This window comes from Phascolarctos cinereus, unplaced genomic scaffold, assembly GCF_003287225.1.
Source record: "Phascolarctos cinereus isolate Bilbo 61053 unplaced genomic scaffold, phaCin_HiC Scaffold_7;HRSCAF=346, whole genome shotgun sequence".
NCBI classification, from domain to species: Eukaryota; Metazoa; Chordata; class Mammalia; order Diprotodontia; family Phascolarctidae; genus Phascolarctos; species Phascolarctos cinereus.
The window spans coordinates 166,540,023-166,558,212 of NW_027556180.1; the positions used below are offsets into that span (position 1 = coordinate 166,540,023).

The 18,190-nt window shown below is 38.0% G+C and overlaps 1 protein-coding gene across 5 annotated transcripts in view; it reads left to right on the top strand.

Annotated features, from left to right (window-relative positions):
* The first annotated feature begins 436 nt into the window (after positions 1 to 436).
* Positions 437 to 18,190, top strand: part of NAXD (NAD(P)HX dehydratase) — a 69,991-nt gene continuing 52,237 nt past the window's right edge. For 2 of the 5 annotated variants that reach the window (XM_020965142.2, XM_020965143.2), the window contains exons 1-4: positions 519 to 607; positions 7,716 to 8,489; positions 12,076 to 12,226; positions 15,958 to 16,003. In XM_020965142.2, the coding sequence (XP_020820801.1) occupies positions 7,859 to 8,489; positions 12,076 to 12,226; positions 15,958 to 16,003 (828 nt within the window). In that variant the 5' untranslated portion in view covers positions 519 to 607; positions 7,716 to 7,858. The other 3 variants (XM_020965145.2, XM_020965148.2, XM_020965144.2) reach the window with 3 other exon arrangements.

Consider the following 18,190-nt stretch of genomic DNA (forward strand, 5'->3'; position numbering starts at 1 on the left):
ACACGTTGTCTCCTCCATTAGTAAACTGTTACATGACAGGAACAGTTTTTCTCATTGCATATGCATTCCTAGTGATTGGCACAATGCCTGTCACATAGCAGGTGCTTAATAAAAGCTTGTTGGCTTGACAGAATTCTCTGCAAGTACAGGTTTGTTAGAGGCATAGCTTTAACTCGTCCTACTCATTTTTTAAATTCTATACAACAATCTCTTCACCCTCCCTCCCCCTCCACACCAAACGTGCCAGCAAACCTGACCCAGCAAAGAAAAATCACAAAAGAGAATCAACAAACAATGCCTTGGCTCACACGCTTGCAATGAGCTTCACAAGAAATACCATATAGGAGAGGACTAAAGCTTGGGTAGGGTTTTGTGTCTGTAATGTCAATCGCGAAGGTTTGGAAGCAATGATTGGCTAAGTGGGTTGGAGGCCGAACTCCCTCTGTGGGAGAGCCAGAGAAAAGAGCCAGAGACCGGGTTTTGGGAACTTGCTTCCGCTGGCAGACTTGCTTCCGCCAAACCCGGAAGAGCGTCCCAATGATCGTGATTAAAAGCTTCTGTGGTTTGTTAGCCCGAGTTGGCCCCAACGCCCCTGCTGGCAAACTAGGTAAGAGAACATTCAGGCCCCGATAGGGGGAGGGGATTTGAGACTTAGTTTAAAAAAAAAAAGAAAGAAAGAAAAGAAAACCACTGTTTTCAGTCCTGATTCACTGCCTGCGGGAGATGATAATTTGGGGAGGAACGGCGGCTAGAGCCGTGGGGATCTCTCTAGCGGCCGTGGCTGCCGTGCTCTCGGCTCTGCTCATCTGTTACTGGCTGCCGTTGGATTCAGGTACACGCAGCGGCTCGTGGGCTTTTCTCTCCGGCGGGGACGGTGGGGTGGAGGGCAGAAAGCTTGCGCCGTGCCCTGTTTGCTGCGGAGCCGGACGAGAAGGGCCTGTTAAGGTAGTGAGGGGGTAGGGGAAGCGCGTCGCAGGAGCCTCCAGATGCAGATTCCGAAGGGTGAGTGGCGTCGGGGAGAATGGACTTCTGGATGTAGGGATAGGGGAATGTGAACTACTGAGCTCGAAAGGTCCCCACTGGAGCAGGCTTATTCACCTGTGATATAACCTCGCCCTTCTCAGGAATAGCCTTATTACTAAACCTCAGCTGCGTTTCTGTTCGCAGCCATGCGTAGACAAGAGCAAGGGAAAAAGGCTGCGGCGCACAGTCTGTAGGGCGGGTACAGAGCTAAAGGGCTGTGCGTGGCCTACGGGTGCCCGGTACGCGGGAGTATACCCAGCCTAGCCCTTCTTTCCTGAAGCTTCTAGGAGGCGGCGCGCCCCATTCCCTCCTCCCCCACTCTGCAGAAGGGAGGCGGGCGGGTCTGTGCGAGAGCTGGAGCGCAGGAAGGTGGGCGCTGGCTGTGCGCGGTGAGGTAGAGCGCACGGCGAGATGACGGAGCTCTGGGGACTAGAGGGTGCAGGGGGCGGAGAGATGGAAGGGGAGGGGGTGTGTCTGTTTACGAGCAGGAGGCGGGGAAGGGAGGCCGAATCGGCTTTGCTCAACCTGCCTGCTAGCGGATATCCCCAGAGAGGGAGCGGAGGTGCGCGTCTTTGGGAGGAGGGGCTGGGGCGGCAGGGACCTGGTGGAGCGCGTTAGTGGCGGCTCTGTCGGCTGAAGGAGGACTTGTACAGCTGTGCGGGGCTGCTGCTGCGTTCCTACCGCCAAGCTAAGCTGGACAGCCGGCAGTGGAGGAGATGAGACCCGGGGATAGAAGCAGTTCAGCCTGGGGTGGATGCTGTAACCGCAGGCACGCGGCCAAGAGCTTCGAGTTGCGCCGGGCCGGGGGCGCTGAGGCTAGCGGAGCAGGGTAGCCGGGGTAGCGGCCGGGGGAGGCTATGTTTGGATCGTCATCAGCTGAGGAAACGGCGGTTCTTCGCTGCCTTGGGAAGAAATGGTGCACAAAACTGGTCTCTGCAGTCTGGGTGTGTGTGCTTGGCTGCGTTCTCACTGTGGATTTGCTTGTGAACGGAGAAGCTAGAGCACTGGGGCCTCTAATGCCCCCTTTAAACTTTCTCCTTCCCCGCCCCATTTCCCCCCCTTCCCCCCGTTGGAAGAGAGGAGTGGAAAGAGGTGCGAGCTGCCTCTTGGCCCAGCTCGCAGTCTCTGAGGGTTCCCCGGCTAGAACTGTAATAGTATCTATGAATTATATATACTATATCCCCAACATGTGGGAGATATAATCCTCCTCCTTTTGGTTGGGTCTTACTACCTCACGCTTTGTTAATTGCCTGTTTGCCTCCCAGCGACTGACAGCTCCCCAGCTCTGGGTTTGATGTTTGTTGATTGCCTTTTTCTCCCGTCCTCTCCTTTTCCCCCTTTTTGTTTGCTGTTATAACACCTGAGTCTTTCTTCATCTACCCCTATCCTGGGAAGAGGACTGGGTGGGGGGTGTATGACCAGCCTCTCCCCACGACTTCATCCTGGGGAGGACGAAGTGAACCCGGGGGTTCCTGTGGTCTGACTTGTAGACCCGTGCCCTCCTGGGCCTCTGGGGCGAAGGAGGCGTTCATTCGGCTCTAGCTGGCAATTTTTGGAATGGCCACGTTTGGACCGGACTCTAAAGCTGCGCGGGATCCGCTTCAAAGGCAGAACAACCTGGGAAGAGTGGGCATACGCGCAAGATTTGCAAATCCTGCGATGAGGTGGACCGTGAGTCCCCAGACTACTCTGAGCAAGACTGCGCAGACGATGGTCCTGCTGCAGCAGTCGCGGCAGGCGTGAGAGGCAGCTGCCTAGGAGTGGTGGACTACAGCGTCTTAGAGACAACGGAAGGAAAGATGGACAGGGGCAGGCTGGAGCCTCCCCATGAGAACTTGGTGGACAAGTGCTCTTCCTTTCGAGTGCCCCATCGAAGTGGAGTGTCTCCCTTTTAGCCGTCCAGGTGCTGCCCAGCTGTGGTGAGTACTCTGCCCAAGGTCTGCTTATCTTAGCTGAGGGTGAAGGAGAAAAGTGGACCCTGAGGGACACCGTGATACCTAGGGAGCCACCACCTCTTACTACCCTCTTTCACCTAACCTCTTGCTAAATAGGATTAACCACTAGATTACTTCTGAGCAGGGAGGGGGCCCATTGACTTTTAGAAATAATTTTGCCTTAAACTTAAATGTTTGCTTCTCTGTTTTGTAAGCCCCATTTAAATATTTCCTTTGCCCTGTCCTGAGATATGAATGTAAAAGGGATTGTCATATCCTTTTTCAGAATTACTTTGTTAAGCACGAAGTGAACAAGATGACTTGAAATTTTTTATTTTTGATTCTTTGGCAATGCAGTTTCCTAATTGATTTGTAAAAGTTTTTTGTTACCCCCCTCCTCCCCATCCTCAGACACCTGACACTTAGCTGTGTGACCTGGGCAAGTCACTTAACCCGGATTGCCTCACCAAAAAAAAAAAGTTTTTTTCCCCAGGAACAGCTGTTTGGTTATAGCCAGTAAAACTGTTTTTTTACCTTGATCTAATCACTAGACAGTTCAATAAGTCTTAATTATTATTAAATATATTTCTTGTGTATTTGAAATTTTGTTTTCTTTAAACATTTTTTGTAGTTAGCTGGGAGAAAATTTTTTAAATTCATTAGCAAAAACTAAAAAAATTAAAACCCAAAAGCCCAAGTTAGTGATTCCCTGGCCCAAATTTGGAGACACATCCACCAGGGTGCTCCAGTTATTTCAAACTAAAGAAGTCAGAAAGATTCTCTAAAGAAAATTTACGCAATTTAAAATTTGCCATTTGGCACACTTAGGAGAAAGAAGGCGTGATTACCAAAGGTTGCACCTTCAAAAAATTTGGATTTATTGGCATAAATAGTTCTAGAAAGCAGCCCAGTGTAAGTGTGTATACTTTCCTGACTGTCTAGTTCATTATCACCTTTTGTTTTTTAATTTGGTGATGTTCTATTTTTTTTTCCTGAAACCTAAAGTTGTCATAATGATACTGCTCATAAAATATTTGATATCTCTTCTTGAAGCCTGTATTCCTTCAGAAAGCTAATGCTTGTACTAAAGTTTTTCTGAATACAAATCCAATTAATTTATGAAAGTAGACTTAAGACCTAGTGTGATTGGCAAGAGTTTTTGCTGGCTGACTTAGCTGAACTTCCATTACAACCTTTGACATTCCATCAGCTGAAAAATACTCTTCTGTCTTGTTTAATTTTCAGGATGAAGCACAAGATCTTAAGAGATTGTACTTTTTTTTTTTAAACACAAACTGCTACTCAGGGATGAGTGAGAATGCAGTGTGTCTGAAGGAGAGACGTTTTTCACACATTTTTTTCAGTGCCTTTATGAGATATATGCTATGCACTAAAAAGTAGATTCAGATCTCCTCCCACTAAAAGCAGATTGGACATTTACCATACTTTGATAATGTTGTCCTTAGGCTTCCACTATTTTCACAAGTTTTTTCCTCCAGAATGTTAAAAACATTTCTGTGTGATTGCAGGCAGAGTTCTTTCTTTTCTCAGATGAAGGAGGCTTTTTTTTTTAAACAGATGAGAAAGTCCCTCTGTGTAGCAGTTATAGCCATATCTGAAAACATGACATTGGTTAATATATATAACACACGATATTGTTATATATTTGCCAGTTAAGTCATAATTATTGTTCAGGTGTTTTGATGAAAGTTTCTATTGAGCTGAAGTCAAATGATCTTACGGCTTGATCAAAGCTGGTATTTGTGTGTGTGCTTATTCATATCTATTTTTTGATTCAGGCTTTAAGACCAACATATTACCTCTGCCTCAATGGAAAAGATAATTAAAAAAAAACCACCATGCCAACATGATGCTGGATAAAATGATGGAGAAGTTTTTGCAACAAAGTATGGAAACAGAAGAAAAGTTTTACAAATGTGAGGAGCTGAGGCTTAGAATCAAGGACAAGAGTGGAGAAACTGAACATGCTCAAGAGTTGTGGATGTTGCAAGTATTGGGACAGATGTTAGCTGCAGTTTCTTCAACCATGATACAAAGGTCACAGTTCAGACCACTCAGTCCACCTCAGAGAGCAAACTTATCCATCCTATGCAAAGAACATTAATTATAATGCTATGGCAGCAACACTTTTTCCACTGATAAGTACTGCATTTTGAAGTATAGCTAAAGAGTATTTTTGTTTTGAAAAGCATTTACAATTATCCTTTCCACATTGAGGTGGGGGTGGGGGCAGTTAGTGGTAAGGCACCCCATGCCATCTGCAAAATCCACATAAAATTTTTTGGCCCTCTCTTTGTACCAGAGAAGGAGTCTGAATTTTTTCTTTTATGGATTATTTACAGTATCTTATTGTGAAATTTCTGGTAAATATTTGGTCATAGGCCCTATGTCATCTCTTGGCCTTTTCATGTTGTCTGCGGCTTCTGCAAAACTCCAAAAAAATTCCCGTTTAATTTCTTAGGCCATGCCATGATATATCGAAACCTCAATGGGGGAAAGTTGAGATGTGGAAGGGATAACTGTAATGATCCAGGTTTTCTAGTCCTAATGGAGGGAAGTGGAAGGGTAATTGAATATTGGATTGTGATTTATGTACTTTCTTTTTGTATTTGATATAAAATATTTCATGCCTTGTCTGTAGTGCTGATTTTTCAGACCAAATGAGATTTACATTATTAGTAATAAAGGCAAGTGTTATACGACGTAAGCCCATTATAAATCTACCAGAAGGTGCTTGTCTAAGAAATTTATTACCCACTAGTCTGTTCCTTAATTCCTCTTGTTAGTGCCAAGAATAAAAGAAGACATTTTCCAAATTTAAATTTTCCTTTCAGGGTATTTTTCATCTAGGGCTGTTTGTTATAAATGTTAAAGGCCAACATCAAGCAATAAATTAAGCTCTAACCAAATCGCTATCATCTGTTGTGTTTCAGTAATATTATATTTTACTGGGATATAAATATTTAAATTGAAGTGTTTGTCACAGATGTTTAGATCACAGGTATATTTTTAAGACTTTGAAAGTAAGTTAAAAATAATGTTTGCACCATTATGTGTCAATGCTTTAATAGAATACAAATAAATAGCTTATCTCAGAAGATAATTTAATTGGGATTACTTATTGCTGTGGTCAAGACAATCTTGTTTTGCAAGTTAATGTTCCTGATATCTAAATCTCTTTCTTCTTTCTCTATGAGCAGTAGAGATTTCTTGATACCTTAGCCTTTTCCATCTAATAATCCCGCAAAATTTCTTTGTGGAAACATTGCTCTTTTCAGTTACAAGTGACTTTTACAAACTACTGGACTGTTTTTAGACATAACAGAGAAAGAAGTGTACTCTTGAAGACTGGAAAATATGACATATTTCACACTTAATTGGTTTTGCTGTGTGAAAAATATTTCACTGTCTAAGGACTCTCTTGGAATAGAGAAACATTTAATAGTATATTTAATCCTGATTTTATGCATGATTATACCCCATGTACTTATTGGCTAGAGCAGGGGTTCTTAACCATTTTTGTTTCATAGGTTCCTTTGGCAGCCTAGTAAAATCTATAGACTCTTGCTTGGAATAATGTTTTATTTTTTAAATTAAATTGAAAAAGATGCTATATTTTAATTAGAGGCAAATTAACATAAAGATGGAATTTTTTTCCGATGCATGTTCAGGGTCTCTGAGCAATGTATGCTTTAACTACTGAGGGTCCGTGGACCCCAGGTTAAAACCCTTTGGGATAGACATTAGACTAGTGTTAGAAAATATGAGATACTTCAGTAATTAACATGTATTATACATTTGGTATGCATATGATACTTTTTTTTTTTCCAGTTATCTATTTTCAGGTAAGAGTTGGAAGAATTATATATAGGAAGACGTTTTAAAGTGTATCATTTATCTTTTTACTTAGAAACAATAGTACTATAGAATGATATACTATTAATATCAGATATCTTAGAGAATGTATTTGTTAGTGATTTCAGATTTTGACAGTTCTGTATAAGACTGGCATTGTTACTACACAGTCATTGTGGTTGTAGCCTAGTGATTGCATTTGCCTTTGAAATGATATGTTAAAGACTGCAATAGCAAGTCACACAGTAGCTATTGCTATGCTTGTATAAACATGAAGTAAATCAAATTGAATAGTTTCTAGAATATCTAGTATATTTAGATATGTTTTTTGTATATTTGAAGAGTTAACCTGCATGGATATAAATCTCTATTTTGGTCCGTATGTAAAGTGCCAGCATGGATACACACCCAACTTACATATACACATACACAGTTATCCCTTCCGCACCACAACTTTTCCCCATCGTGGTTTCAGTATATCGCAGGTCGGCATAAGAAATTATTGTAAATGGGAACTTTTTGAGAGTTTTGTGGAAGCCGCAGATGACACAGAAGAAGTGTAGAAACTCCAAAATGCATAAAATATATGTATGGTATTGTATAATATCAACAGATTTTACCTTTTAATGCTATAAACGTACACCATTTCTTTTCTAAAGCTAAAGTAAGTAAAAAGTTAAAATTTGGAAAAAGAATGTGAAAGCCAGCAAGTGACACACAAAGGCTAGAAATGTAGAGATGCCTTAAAAAGTTTAGTAACTCATAAATGCATATAAACTGTATTGCTGTTATATGTAATATTACTTGTACAGTATGTATTTTACTGTTTAATAACATAAATGAACAGCTACACTTTTTTTTTCCTTAAAATTAAATTTGTAGTAAAAGAACTGCGGTTCTACGCACTGGTTTGGGGATGCCAAGCGTGATTACAGCAGTCTCTCATATGATATCTCCAAGTGATCTTTGCATCTCGAGTTTCTCATATCTTGTGGTATTTAAACGCCATAAACTCTTTTAAAATCATGGGTCCCAAACGTAGTGTGCCTAGTGGTTCGAAAAGTGCTCCCAAGAAACGGAGGAGAGTGATGAACTTGAAGGAAAAAGTAGAATTGTTAGACATGCTTCGTTCAGGCAAAACAGCTGCTGCGGTTGGCCGCCATTACTGCATTAATGAGTCCACAGTAAGGCATATCAAGAAAAAAGAAAAGGAAATCCGTGAAGCCATTGCTGCAGCGGCACCAACAACTGCAAAGTATTTGCATAAACCCCGAGATCCAAATCTCTCTCGAGTAGAAAGTGCAACATTCTTTTGGGTGCTGGATTGTTATAAAAAAGGCATTCCAGTAGACTCTGGCATCATACGAGAAAAGGCTAAGTCCTTATATGATTTCCTAAAGGAAAATGAAGGTGAAGGGTCTACCTCTGCGGATTTTCAGGCCAGCAAAGGCTGGTTTGAAAATTTTAAAAAAAGGTTTAGCCTATGCAGTGTAAAAGTAATGGGAGAGGCAGCATCTGCTGATCAAGAGACAGCATCTATCGGTCAAGAGGCAGCTAGGGAGTTTCCTGAAACCCCGAAGAAACTGATTGAAGAGAAAGGCAGCATTCAACTTCTTCCTTTCAAGTTAGATTGCAGAGATGTACCAGAGGTTAATGGTGAGTACAAGTAGGGAATTTCAAAGGTTTTTTTTTAAATGTCTTTTGTTGTATGTGCAATATTTTCAGTATTATTCTCCTTAAATTTGTTTCATTTTAAACATTTTTCATATTTTATATTTTTTTCTTTTTCATACAGTATTTTTACTTAACATTGACCTACATATAGCCTATGACCAAATACTTAGCTTAAATTTTACAATAAGGTACTATAAGTACCCCATTAAAAAAAGAAAGAAAGAAAAAATTCAGACCCCTTCTCTGTTATGAAGGGAAGGCCAAAAATTTTACTTGAATTTTCTAGATCATGGAGACACTGCGCCCTAAACCTTTATGATGTGGAAGGGATAACTGTGTACACACACACACACACACACACACACACACACACACACACACACACGCACTCTCTCTCTCTCTCCTCTCATACACTCACATTATTTTTTTTGGTCCATGTATAAAGAGCTAGTGTGGTATCAAACTCAAATAGAAACAGATCTGTGTGGAATACATAGTGACTTAGAAAACTACAATTTAACATTATCTATGTTGTATTTTAATTTATTTTGTTAAACATTTCCCAATTCATTTTAATCTGGTGTGGGCCACTCAGTGAATTTTGCATCCGCCTACAAAAAGCCTTAACTTTGGCACTTCTAGTTCGATGCATAAAATGCTGTATTTGAAGTCCAGAGGATGAACTCAGATCTTACCTTCCAACATCAGGTATGTTGGGCATACCTTGGGCAAGTCACTTAACCTCTGAGTCTCAGACAACTCTTAAGACATCTCCTAAATTACTGAAGGGTTGCTGTCTCTGGGATATAGATACTCTGGTGAAACTGGCAAAATTCTGATCCTTGACATATTTATCTATATAAATTGTAGCTTGTTTTTATAACACAGTGACTTTGGAAATTGTAAATTTTTTTTGTGCTTTCTGATACTGAACAGAAGAAAACAGTCGCGATTCTTTTAAATAATTAATGCAGTTGATTATATTTGGACCATTCCAGGTCATGAACCTATCACTTTAAAATTTGCCTTTACTATTACTTAGTTGCTAATCATGCCATTTGATACTAAAATGGTGACATATTAATGTTTTTTTGTGAAATACCTGTAAAGATGTTCATTGTAATTATAGCTGAATTAATTTTTCATTAATTCTGAAAGTGGTAGCTAAATCTAATTACTGTAAGTTTTTCTTTCACATGGGGGAAAAAACTTATTCAGAAAGTAGTAGTCTGTGAGATGTGTATTTTTTTTGTAGTTCTACTAGTGGAAAAATCAGGGAGCAGGGAAAGGAGGAAGAGCTACAAAAGATGTGTCAACTTTAAATTAATTGTGGGGAACTGAAGGATTTAGTCTTAGGTTCCAAGAAGTGGAGTGAGCACTTCAGGTCTCTTGTACTGCTTTTGTGGCAGGCCTAGAAGCAAGGGAATAGAGGAGCACTAAGTGGGGAATGTTTTTTCTTAATTCATTGGGTCCATCCATTTTAATGAAAGACTTACTGGGATGTACCAAGGAATTAGCCAACTGTGTTTATTATTGGAACAGAGTTGTTGAAAACTGAAAGCTTATACAGTAATTGTGTTTTGAGTCATTTTGTGAATATTGTTGAGGGTGTGGGAAAGGGAGAAAGTGATGGTGTTGACCTGGCATTTCCAATGTGGGATGTAGAGTTTATCTGTAGCCTAGCGAGAGTGAATGAGTCTGTTATTTCATTCATATAGAGAACTGAGTTGAGGAACCTCCCTCCGCCAGTGGAAGTTAGCGCCTTCTTCTGGCACTGAGGCACACAATAAATGTTTATTGTCTATTCTGTGCAATTGAAAATCTTAGAGAATTGCCCAGGGCTCTGAGAGGTTATGTAACTTGACCTGGGTGATATAACTAGTATTTCAGAGGCAGGATTTGAATCTGGGTCATCTGGGCTTTTCACTCTCTCACCACTATACCATCCATGTCTGTCTCTTTCTTAAACTTTTTATTCTAAATTAGCCATGTCAAATTTTTTTGAATCCATAAAGGTGTTCAGGATGATTATAGCTGAATTAATGTTTCATCAACATTTTATGAAAATGTAGCTAAATCTCATTATTATGTCTATTATCTGCATTACATCATCTCTAGATTATAAAAATCAAGTGAATAAGAAATAAACTTGAAAAAGCGTCTAAAAATATAAACCTTTTCTAGGAGAAAGCCTTTTGGCAGCTTTCTGCCTTCAGTTGAACTTGTGAAAGCTCCTTTTAATTTTCTCAGCAAATGAGTTAATTGTAGTGGGTAGTGTTTTTGGCAGAAAGCTAAGAAAATGTGGCATATGTTTGCAAAATTCCTTTTTTTAGCTCCGGTTTGTGAGGTCTCTGTTTCCCAGCTGACACTTTGGGCTCTCTGAACTTGTGGCCAAAGTCTTCTGACTATGAAGCTACGAAGGACTTTATAATAGGAAATTTATCAAGCAGAACCAATTAAGAAAAATTCAGAAGTATTTACTGATTTTAAAATGCCACGTAAATTAGATTAAAATTAGTTGAAGGGTCTATATTTGGAACACTAGTTGTTCTCTACACTTAGGATAATTGGTGTCCAAACAAGTTTTAGAAATACACTTGGAAAAACTTTTCAAAATGGGGTATAATGAACACCTAGCTTAACAGTAAAATATAGCAAATACATATTTGGTACTCTTATTTTAAATGGCTGTCATGCCTTTCAAAATGTTGAGTAAATAAGACATTTATCATTATCATAGTAATAATATCTAACTTTTTTTTAGTTTTTGTTTGTTTGGGTTTTTTTGGCTAAGCAGTCAGGGTTAAGTGACTTGCCCAAGGTCACACAGCTAGTTAAGTGTCAAGTGTCTGAGATCACATTTGAACTCAGGTCCTGCTGATTCCAAGGCCGGAGCTCCATCCACTGCGCCACCTAGCTGCCCCATATCTAACGTTTTTATAGTGCTTACTATGTGCCAGTGCTAAACACCTTACAAATGTTATTTTAATTGATGCTCATAACAACCCTAGGAGGCAGGAGCTGGTGGTATCCCCATTTTGCAGATGAGGAAACTGAGACAAACAGGTTAAATGACTTGCCCAGTCACACAGCTAGTAAGCGTCTGAGACTGGATTTAAACTCGGGTCTTCTGTTTCCAAGTATTTATGTTTTTCAGATGACTTCTTGGGAGTAGGGGAGGAAAGCATCAGATCTTTCTACTTCCTGGTATTTTCAAATTATCGCCCAAAATGTCTAGTGGTTGAAAGTAAAGTTTTCAAAAGCTAAATGTATACATCAATTTTACATGAAAAATAATTGTTTCTATAAATATATGGGGATTCTCAGGAATTTTTAAAGTCTATGTTAAAAGTGTCAAGACATGGTAATTTGACAGCAATATGTGAAAAACTTTTTAAAAAAATACTAATAATCTCAAAGCGGTTAGAGTTTTCAAGATAATCAACTTTCTGAAAGTTTTTATTATTTATAGGGATTGTTCATATGTGTCTGTACATCTACACTAAAATGAGAGATTATCTTTCTGTAATAATGATTATGTTTTTCTTTTTATTTTTTCTTCTTTTAGTTTTAGAGAGATCGTTTTCAGTACACAAAGCTCACTCAGTAAAGGACATGGAGAATATTTTTCAGCTGGTGAGAAATGTTATACCCCCTTTAACTACTAAAAAACATAAAGGTCAAGATGGAAGAATAGGCATAGTTGGAGGCTGCCAAGAGTAAGTTGAAATGTTTTAAACATGTTATTTTAAGTTAACTTTCATGGCCATATGGTAACCTTTTTTTTTTTAAATTTCCAAAGATATCATTACAATACTTAGTTTGGGGAAGGTAGCTGTGGTGTAGTAAACTAATGGGGATCAGACCAAAATTTGTTGACCTGGTTTCCCTTTTGTTATTAACTTTCAGTGTGACCTTTGGCAAATCATTTTTTCTTGGTGTACTTCCATTTTCTTCCCTGTAAGGAAGGGATTGGAATAGATCAGAAGTGTCAGACTCAGAGCCACAAAAACTCCCTGGTGTGGTCTGAACCACGTTAAAATGTTGATTGGGAAATGGTTAACAAAATTTTTTTTTAAAATACTATACAACGTAGATAATATTAATTTGTAGTTTTCTAAATCAATAGGTGGTTCCCAGGGATCAGTTTCTACTTTTTGAGTTTGATATCACTGGACTAGATGACCACTTACAGACCCCTCTAACTCTCAGATTGTATGATTTTCCCCCCCAGTATTAAATGATTAATTGAATTAGAAGAAAATACTCTTAAAGCCTTCAATTTTTATATAAATAATTGCTGTCAGTTCCACCCCAGTGAACTGATGAATTTGCTAAAAGTCATGTGTGGGAATGTGAACAGGCACTAGCTTTTTGGGGGCAGCTGGATGGTGCAATGTATAGAACCATGTGACCCTGGGAAAGCTGCTACTGGAGAGGGAAACAGCAAACCACTCCAGTATCTTTGGCAAGAAAACCCCCTGGACAGAGGCCCACAGGTTCACAAAGAGTCCAACATGACTGAGCAATATCAACCACAATTGGCTTTTTAAGCACTATTATCCTTTGAGTAAGATTCATGGGAGGAGCTGAACTTATTTTGTCTTTCCAAATAATCAATCTTCATGAAACATATATGAGTTTAGTCTTGAAAACGGTCCATCAGTTTTCATTGTCACCAAAAGATCACCAAAGAATAACAAAAGACTATAGACTTGAAAATGATCTTTTCTTTCATGCTGCTATTTTTCTAAAAATTACTTATTTTCAAACAAAAATTGCTTTCTCTCCTATCTTTTCTCTGTCACCTGCATATTTCATATTTAGAAAAGAAGAAAAACCCCTGTTACAAATATGTATGCTTAAGAAAACAAATTCTCACAATGACCATGCTCAAAGAAATTGTGTTTCACTGTGTACTGTGTCTATTACTTCTCTATTAGGAGCTGGCTAATGTGTTTTATCATAAGTCCTCTGGAATTGATTGGTCGTTCTCTGGATCGAATTTCATCACTTATTGAAAGTTGTCTTTACAATATTATTTTTGTTGCATAAATCATTCTCCTGATTCTGCTCACTTTGGTCAGCATCAGTTCCTCTGAAACCATCCCATTCATCATTTCTTATGTGTATTCCATCACATTTATATATCATTTCTCAGTAGATGGGCACCCCCTCTGTTTCCAATTCTTTGCCATCCCCCAAAGAGGGAGTATATTTTTATTCATATTCATATTTTTATTCGTATTTTCCTTTTTCTTTGATCTCTTTGGGTTATAGACCTAGTATTGGTATCACTAGGTCAAAGGATATGCACAGTTTAACGGTTTTGGGGGCATAGTTCCAAGTGCTTTCTAGAATGATTGGACTAGTTCACAGGTCGACCAACAGTGCATTAATGTGCCTGTTTTCCCACAACCCTCTAGCATTTGTCATTTTCCTTTATTGTCAGCTGTGCCAGTCTGATGAGTATGAGGTGGTACATTGGAGTTGTTTTAATTTACATTTCTCTTCCAATAGTGATGTAGAGCATTTTTTTTAGATGGTTATTGATAGCCTGGATTTTAGCCCTGAAAATTGTGTTCATGTCCTTTGACCATTTGTTAATCAGGGAATGGTTCTAATTCTTATAAATTTGAATAAGTTCCCCATGTATGCTAGAAAAGAGATCTCTGTTATGTTCCTATTAGAATACTCTCTCTGCGTTTTGAATGCCATTTTTTTTCTTAGAGGCTTTTTTTAAATTAAATTTTATTTTTTTCCAATGGACAAAAACAGATTTCTTTCCCTCTTGCCACTATCCCCACCATCAAAAACAAACAAACAAACAAACAAACAAAAGTCTTTGTAACAAAAAAGATAGTTAAGCAAGACAAATTTCTACATGGAACATGTCTTTAAAAAAATCTCGTTAGGCCCTGGTCTATCACCTGTCTGGCAGGAGGCGTGTAGCATGCTTTATTTATCATTGGTGCCCTGGAATCTTCAGTTCATTTTTACATTGTTTTTATTGTATAAATTGTTCTTGTTCTGGTCATTTTACATCAATTCATGCAAGTCTTAGAAGTTTCACTGAAACCATCAAAAGGGCTACATATTTATAGCCTTCTTAATAAGATGGAAGCTAGTAGAAATGATATTCTTCATTGTTTGTCTTGAATAAATTACATTTAGTTCTGTCTACATGATATTTGTTAACTTCAATCATTATTTTTGTGAGTTTGGTCATTGACTCTTTTGGAAACTCAACGTGTGTGTGTGTGTGTGTGTGTGTGTGTGTGTGTGTGTGTGTGTGTGTGTGACTAGGATGGTGGTGAATACCTAGCACAGTGCCATGTATGTGTAATAGACACTAAGGAAATATTTATTGAATGAAAGATCACATTAAATCATTCTTAGTTTAAACCTAGTGCTATTGAAACTTTAAAATGATACAATCAATTCTTTTATTCCCTTATTGAGAGGCAGCATAGCGCAGTAGATAGAGGACTGGTCTCAGAGTCTGAAAGATCTGGGTCCTTCTTCAGACGTATTTTAGTTTCTGAGACCTGGGACAAATCACTTAATTTGACAATGTCCCAGGCAACTTTCTAAGACTGTCTATATGTTACAGATGAGTTGCTGCTCTGCCTTGGTAGAGGGAGATTCTGTATTGTGAGTTCCCTGCACTAATGAAATCACATGTCAAGGGGTCTGCACCTTTTCCCTTCCCAAAATTTAATAAATCACAATCTGACCACTATATTATACTTTTATTTACACAGAATTTTCATATGTCGTTGAATTTTCCAACTAGGCAGAAGAACATAGAAATATGACTAGTTTTGACTGTTAACTTTAACTTCGTGAGAACATTTTGATGACAATTGACATTTATTTTGTCATTTTTCAGTCATGTCTGACTCTTCTTTTTTTCTTGTTAAAAATACAAAGTGGTTTGTCATTTCCTTCTCCAGGTCATTTTATAGATGAGGAAACTGAGGCAGAGTTAGGTGACTTGTCCAGTATTACACAGCTAGTAAGTGTCTGAGGCCAGATTTGAAATCAGGAAGATGAGTCTTCCTGACCCCAGGCTGGGCATTCTATCCACTGTACCACCTAGCTAACCTAATTGACGTTTATATAGTGATTTAAGCTTTGAGAAGCACTTTATACGTATGTCATTTGATCTATGTTAGTAGATATGGTATAATTTATGCAAATTTTAGGTAAGCCAGTCGAATAAATAAAAGTGAATCAAAGTTGTTGTCCACATATATTTGGTATTAAGAATTGTATGTTATTATGAATAATATTTTTATGAATGAGCCTGAAGTGGTGCTAGTTGCTAATTTATTTAATTTTACATTTCGCATGGTCTCCGGTGTGATCACTGTCTAAATGAATTTTGGAGGTGCCTGGGGAGTCTTACAAGATCCTGAGTTTACATATTTAAATATCTCTCTTTTAGGTACACAGGGGCTCCATACTTTGCAGCAATTTCAGCCCTCAAACTGGTATGTTTATTTAAATTTCTTAATTGCATATCTGTATGTCTTATTCTAACTAGAACTTAAATGATAGAATCTGAATAAAGCATTTGTTTTATAATGGAGTACTAAAAATTATGTGGTTTTGTTTTGATATGTTTTCAGTTGGTAAAATTACTTTGTAAATTTCTTAGATATCTTTTTGTTTTATATCACCTTCATTTCCACATATATCCTTCCCTTACTGAGACAGTTATCGCTTATAACAAAGAATTTTTTTAAAAAAAGAGGGAGTGTAGCAAGTATTATACAGTTGACTACTCCTCACTTATAGGTTTCCCTTCAGTCAGCCACTTGATTCATTCCCTATGTAATCTTATTATCTTAAGATGTAGAATACTCTAGGGGTATGTTTTGATATTGTCTTATTAATAAACTTGCAACCTCTTTTTTATTAAGCCCTCTCCGTAGTTCATTAAACATTATTTGTTGAATAAACTAGAGATACTTCCTTTTCTAATAGTTATTCATAATTCTCTATGTAATGAATCTTTTAATCTTCTGTGATTTAAAAAGTTAAAGGTGCTGAATATATGGTTTATTAACTAATCAGTAATAAAAAAGACAAAATTACTTACAGTATTTTGGTCGTGTGAAAGATTTCAGCCAGTCACCTCAAATCCTCACCATTTCAGGAGATAACTTCTCTCCACTTTTAGAAACATTTACCTCACTCATTAGTTTCTCAAGAGTCTTCTTTATTATTTCTCATCAATATAAGAGTTAATTTATTTCCTGAGAAAATGAATTTCTTGGTCTTTTTGTTTTCCCTCTATTTAGCTATTGCAGTAATAATCTCTCTAGATTGTGTTGTTAACTGCTAATTCTGCACATAGAATTCTTTAAGTTTCTTCATAAAATACATTGTCAGTTCTCACAAGAGAGAAGCATCTCCTCCCCTTCTCTCTGTCTTCTTCAAAATTTATCTTTGATTTTCATGGATTAAAGATAAAAACACTTTTCCTGAGAGAAAGTACCATTGGGAAAAGTACCTTATAGAGGATTGATGGTTGCAACTATAACTAAAATCTGCCCTTTTCCCAACATTCCATTTGACTATTAACGATACAGTAACAGTACCTGTAGTCTTTGTGGAAGACCCTATTGCAGGTGTTAAACTTTTTTGAGTTATGGACCCTTTTACAGAATAATGCTTTTAGATATGTAAAATATTTTAAAAAGAATAAAGTAAACAGGATTGCAAAAGAAACCAGTTACATTAGAATATGGTCATCAAAACATAAAAAAATAAAGAATCAAATTCGCAGACTTTAGTTTAAGACCCTCTACCCTGGTGGAACAGATATTAGAAGTGGGAAGACATAGAAGCAGCCAATAACCAACAAATTTATCAATGGAGTCTGACAGTGTGTGCAGTATTTCGTAATATAGCTCTACAAAGAGGGAAGAGAGAGGTGCATTGTCTTAATCATTCTTCAAAGTCAGGCTTCTCGATCACTGTAATTACACAGCACTCAGGTTTTTGTTGTTTTTGTTCTTTCCCTTTACGTTTTTAGTGTTTATACAGCCCTTTTAAGTTTTTTTTAAGTCAATATGGCTTTTAATAGATTGCAAGTCTAATGAGTCCACAGTGTGATAGCCCTTTAAGTTTTGTATAGCACTTTACAAATTATCTCATTTTATCCTTCCAACAACCCTGAGATGTGGGTGCTATTATTATCCTGAACTTATAGATGAGGAAAATGAGAAAGAAGATTAAATGCCTTGCTCGAGTCACAAAGCTAGAAGTATTTGGGGCAAGATTTGAACTTAAGTCTTCCTGACTCCAGGCTCAGGCCCTATCCACTGAACCACATGGCTGCCTTTAGTCATTGTGTATAGTTTTCCTTGTTTTGGTTATGTTACTATCAGTTCCTATTCATTTTCCTATGCACATTTTTCATTTCACAGTAGTATTTCATTACATTCTTATACCATATGGTTTAGCCATTCCCCAATTAATGGGCATGTACTTTTGTTTCCAGTTATTGGCTACCACAAAAAGAGCTATTATGAATATTTTGGTGTATATGGGGTCTTTCCTCTTTTCTTTGACTTCCTTCCTGTTCAAAGAAAAGTTTGATCTTTAAGTCAAAGTTTGTGGACATTTTTGTCAATTTTTTAAAAGCGTAATTCCAGATTTCTTTTTAAAAT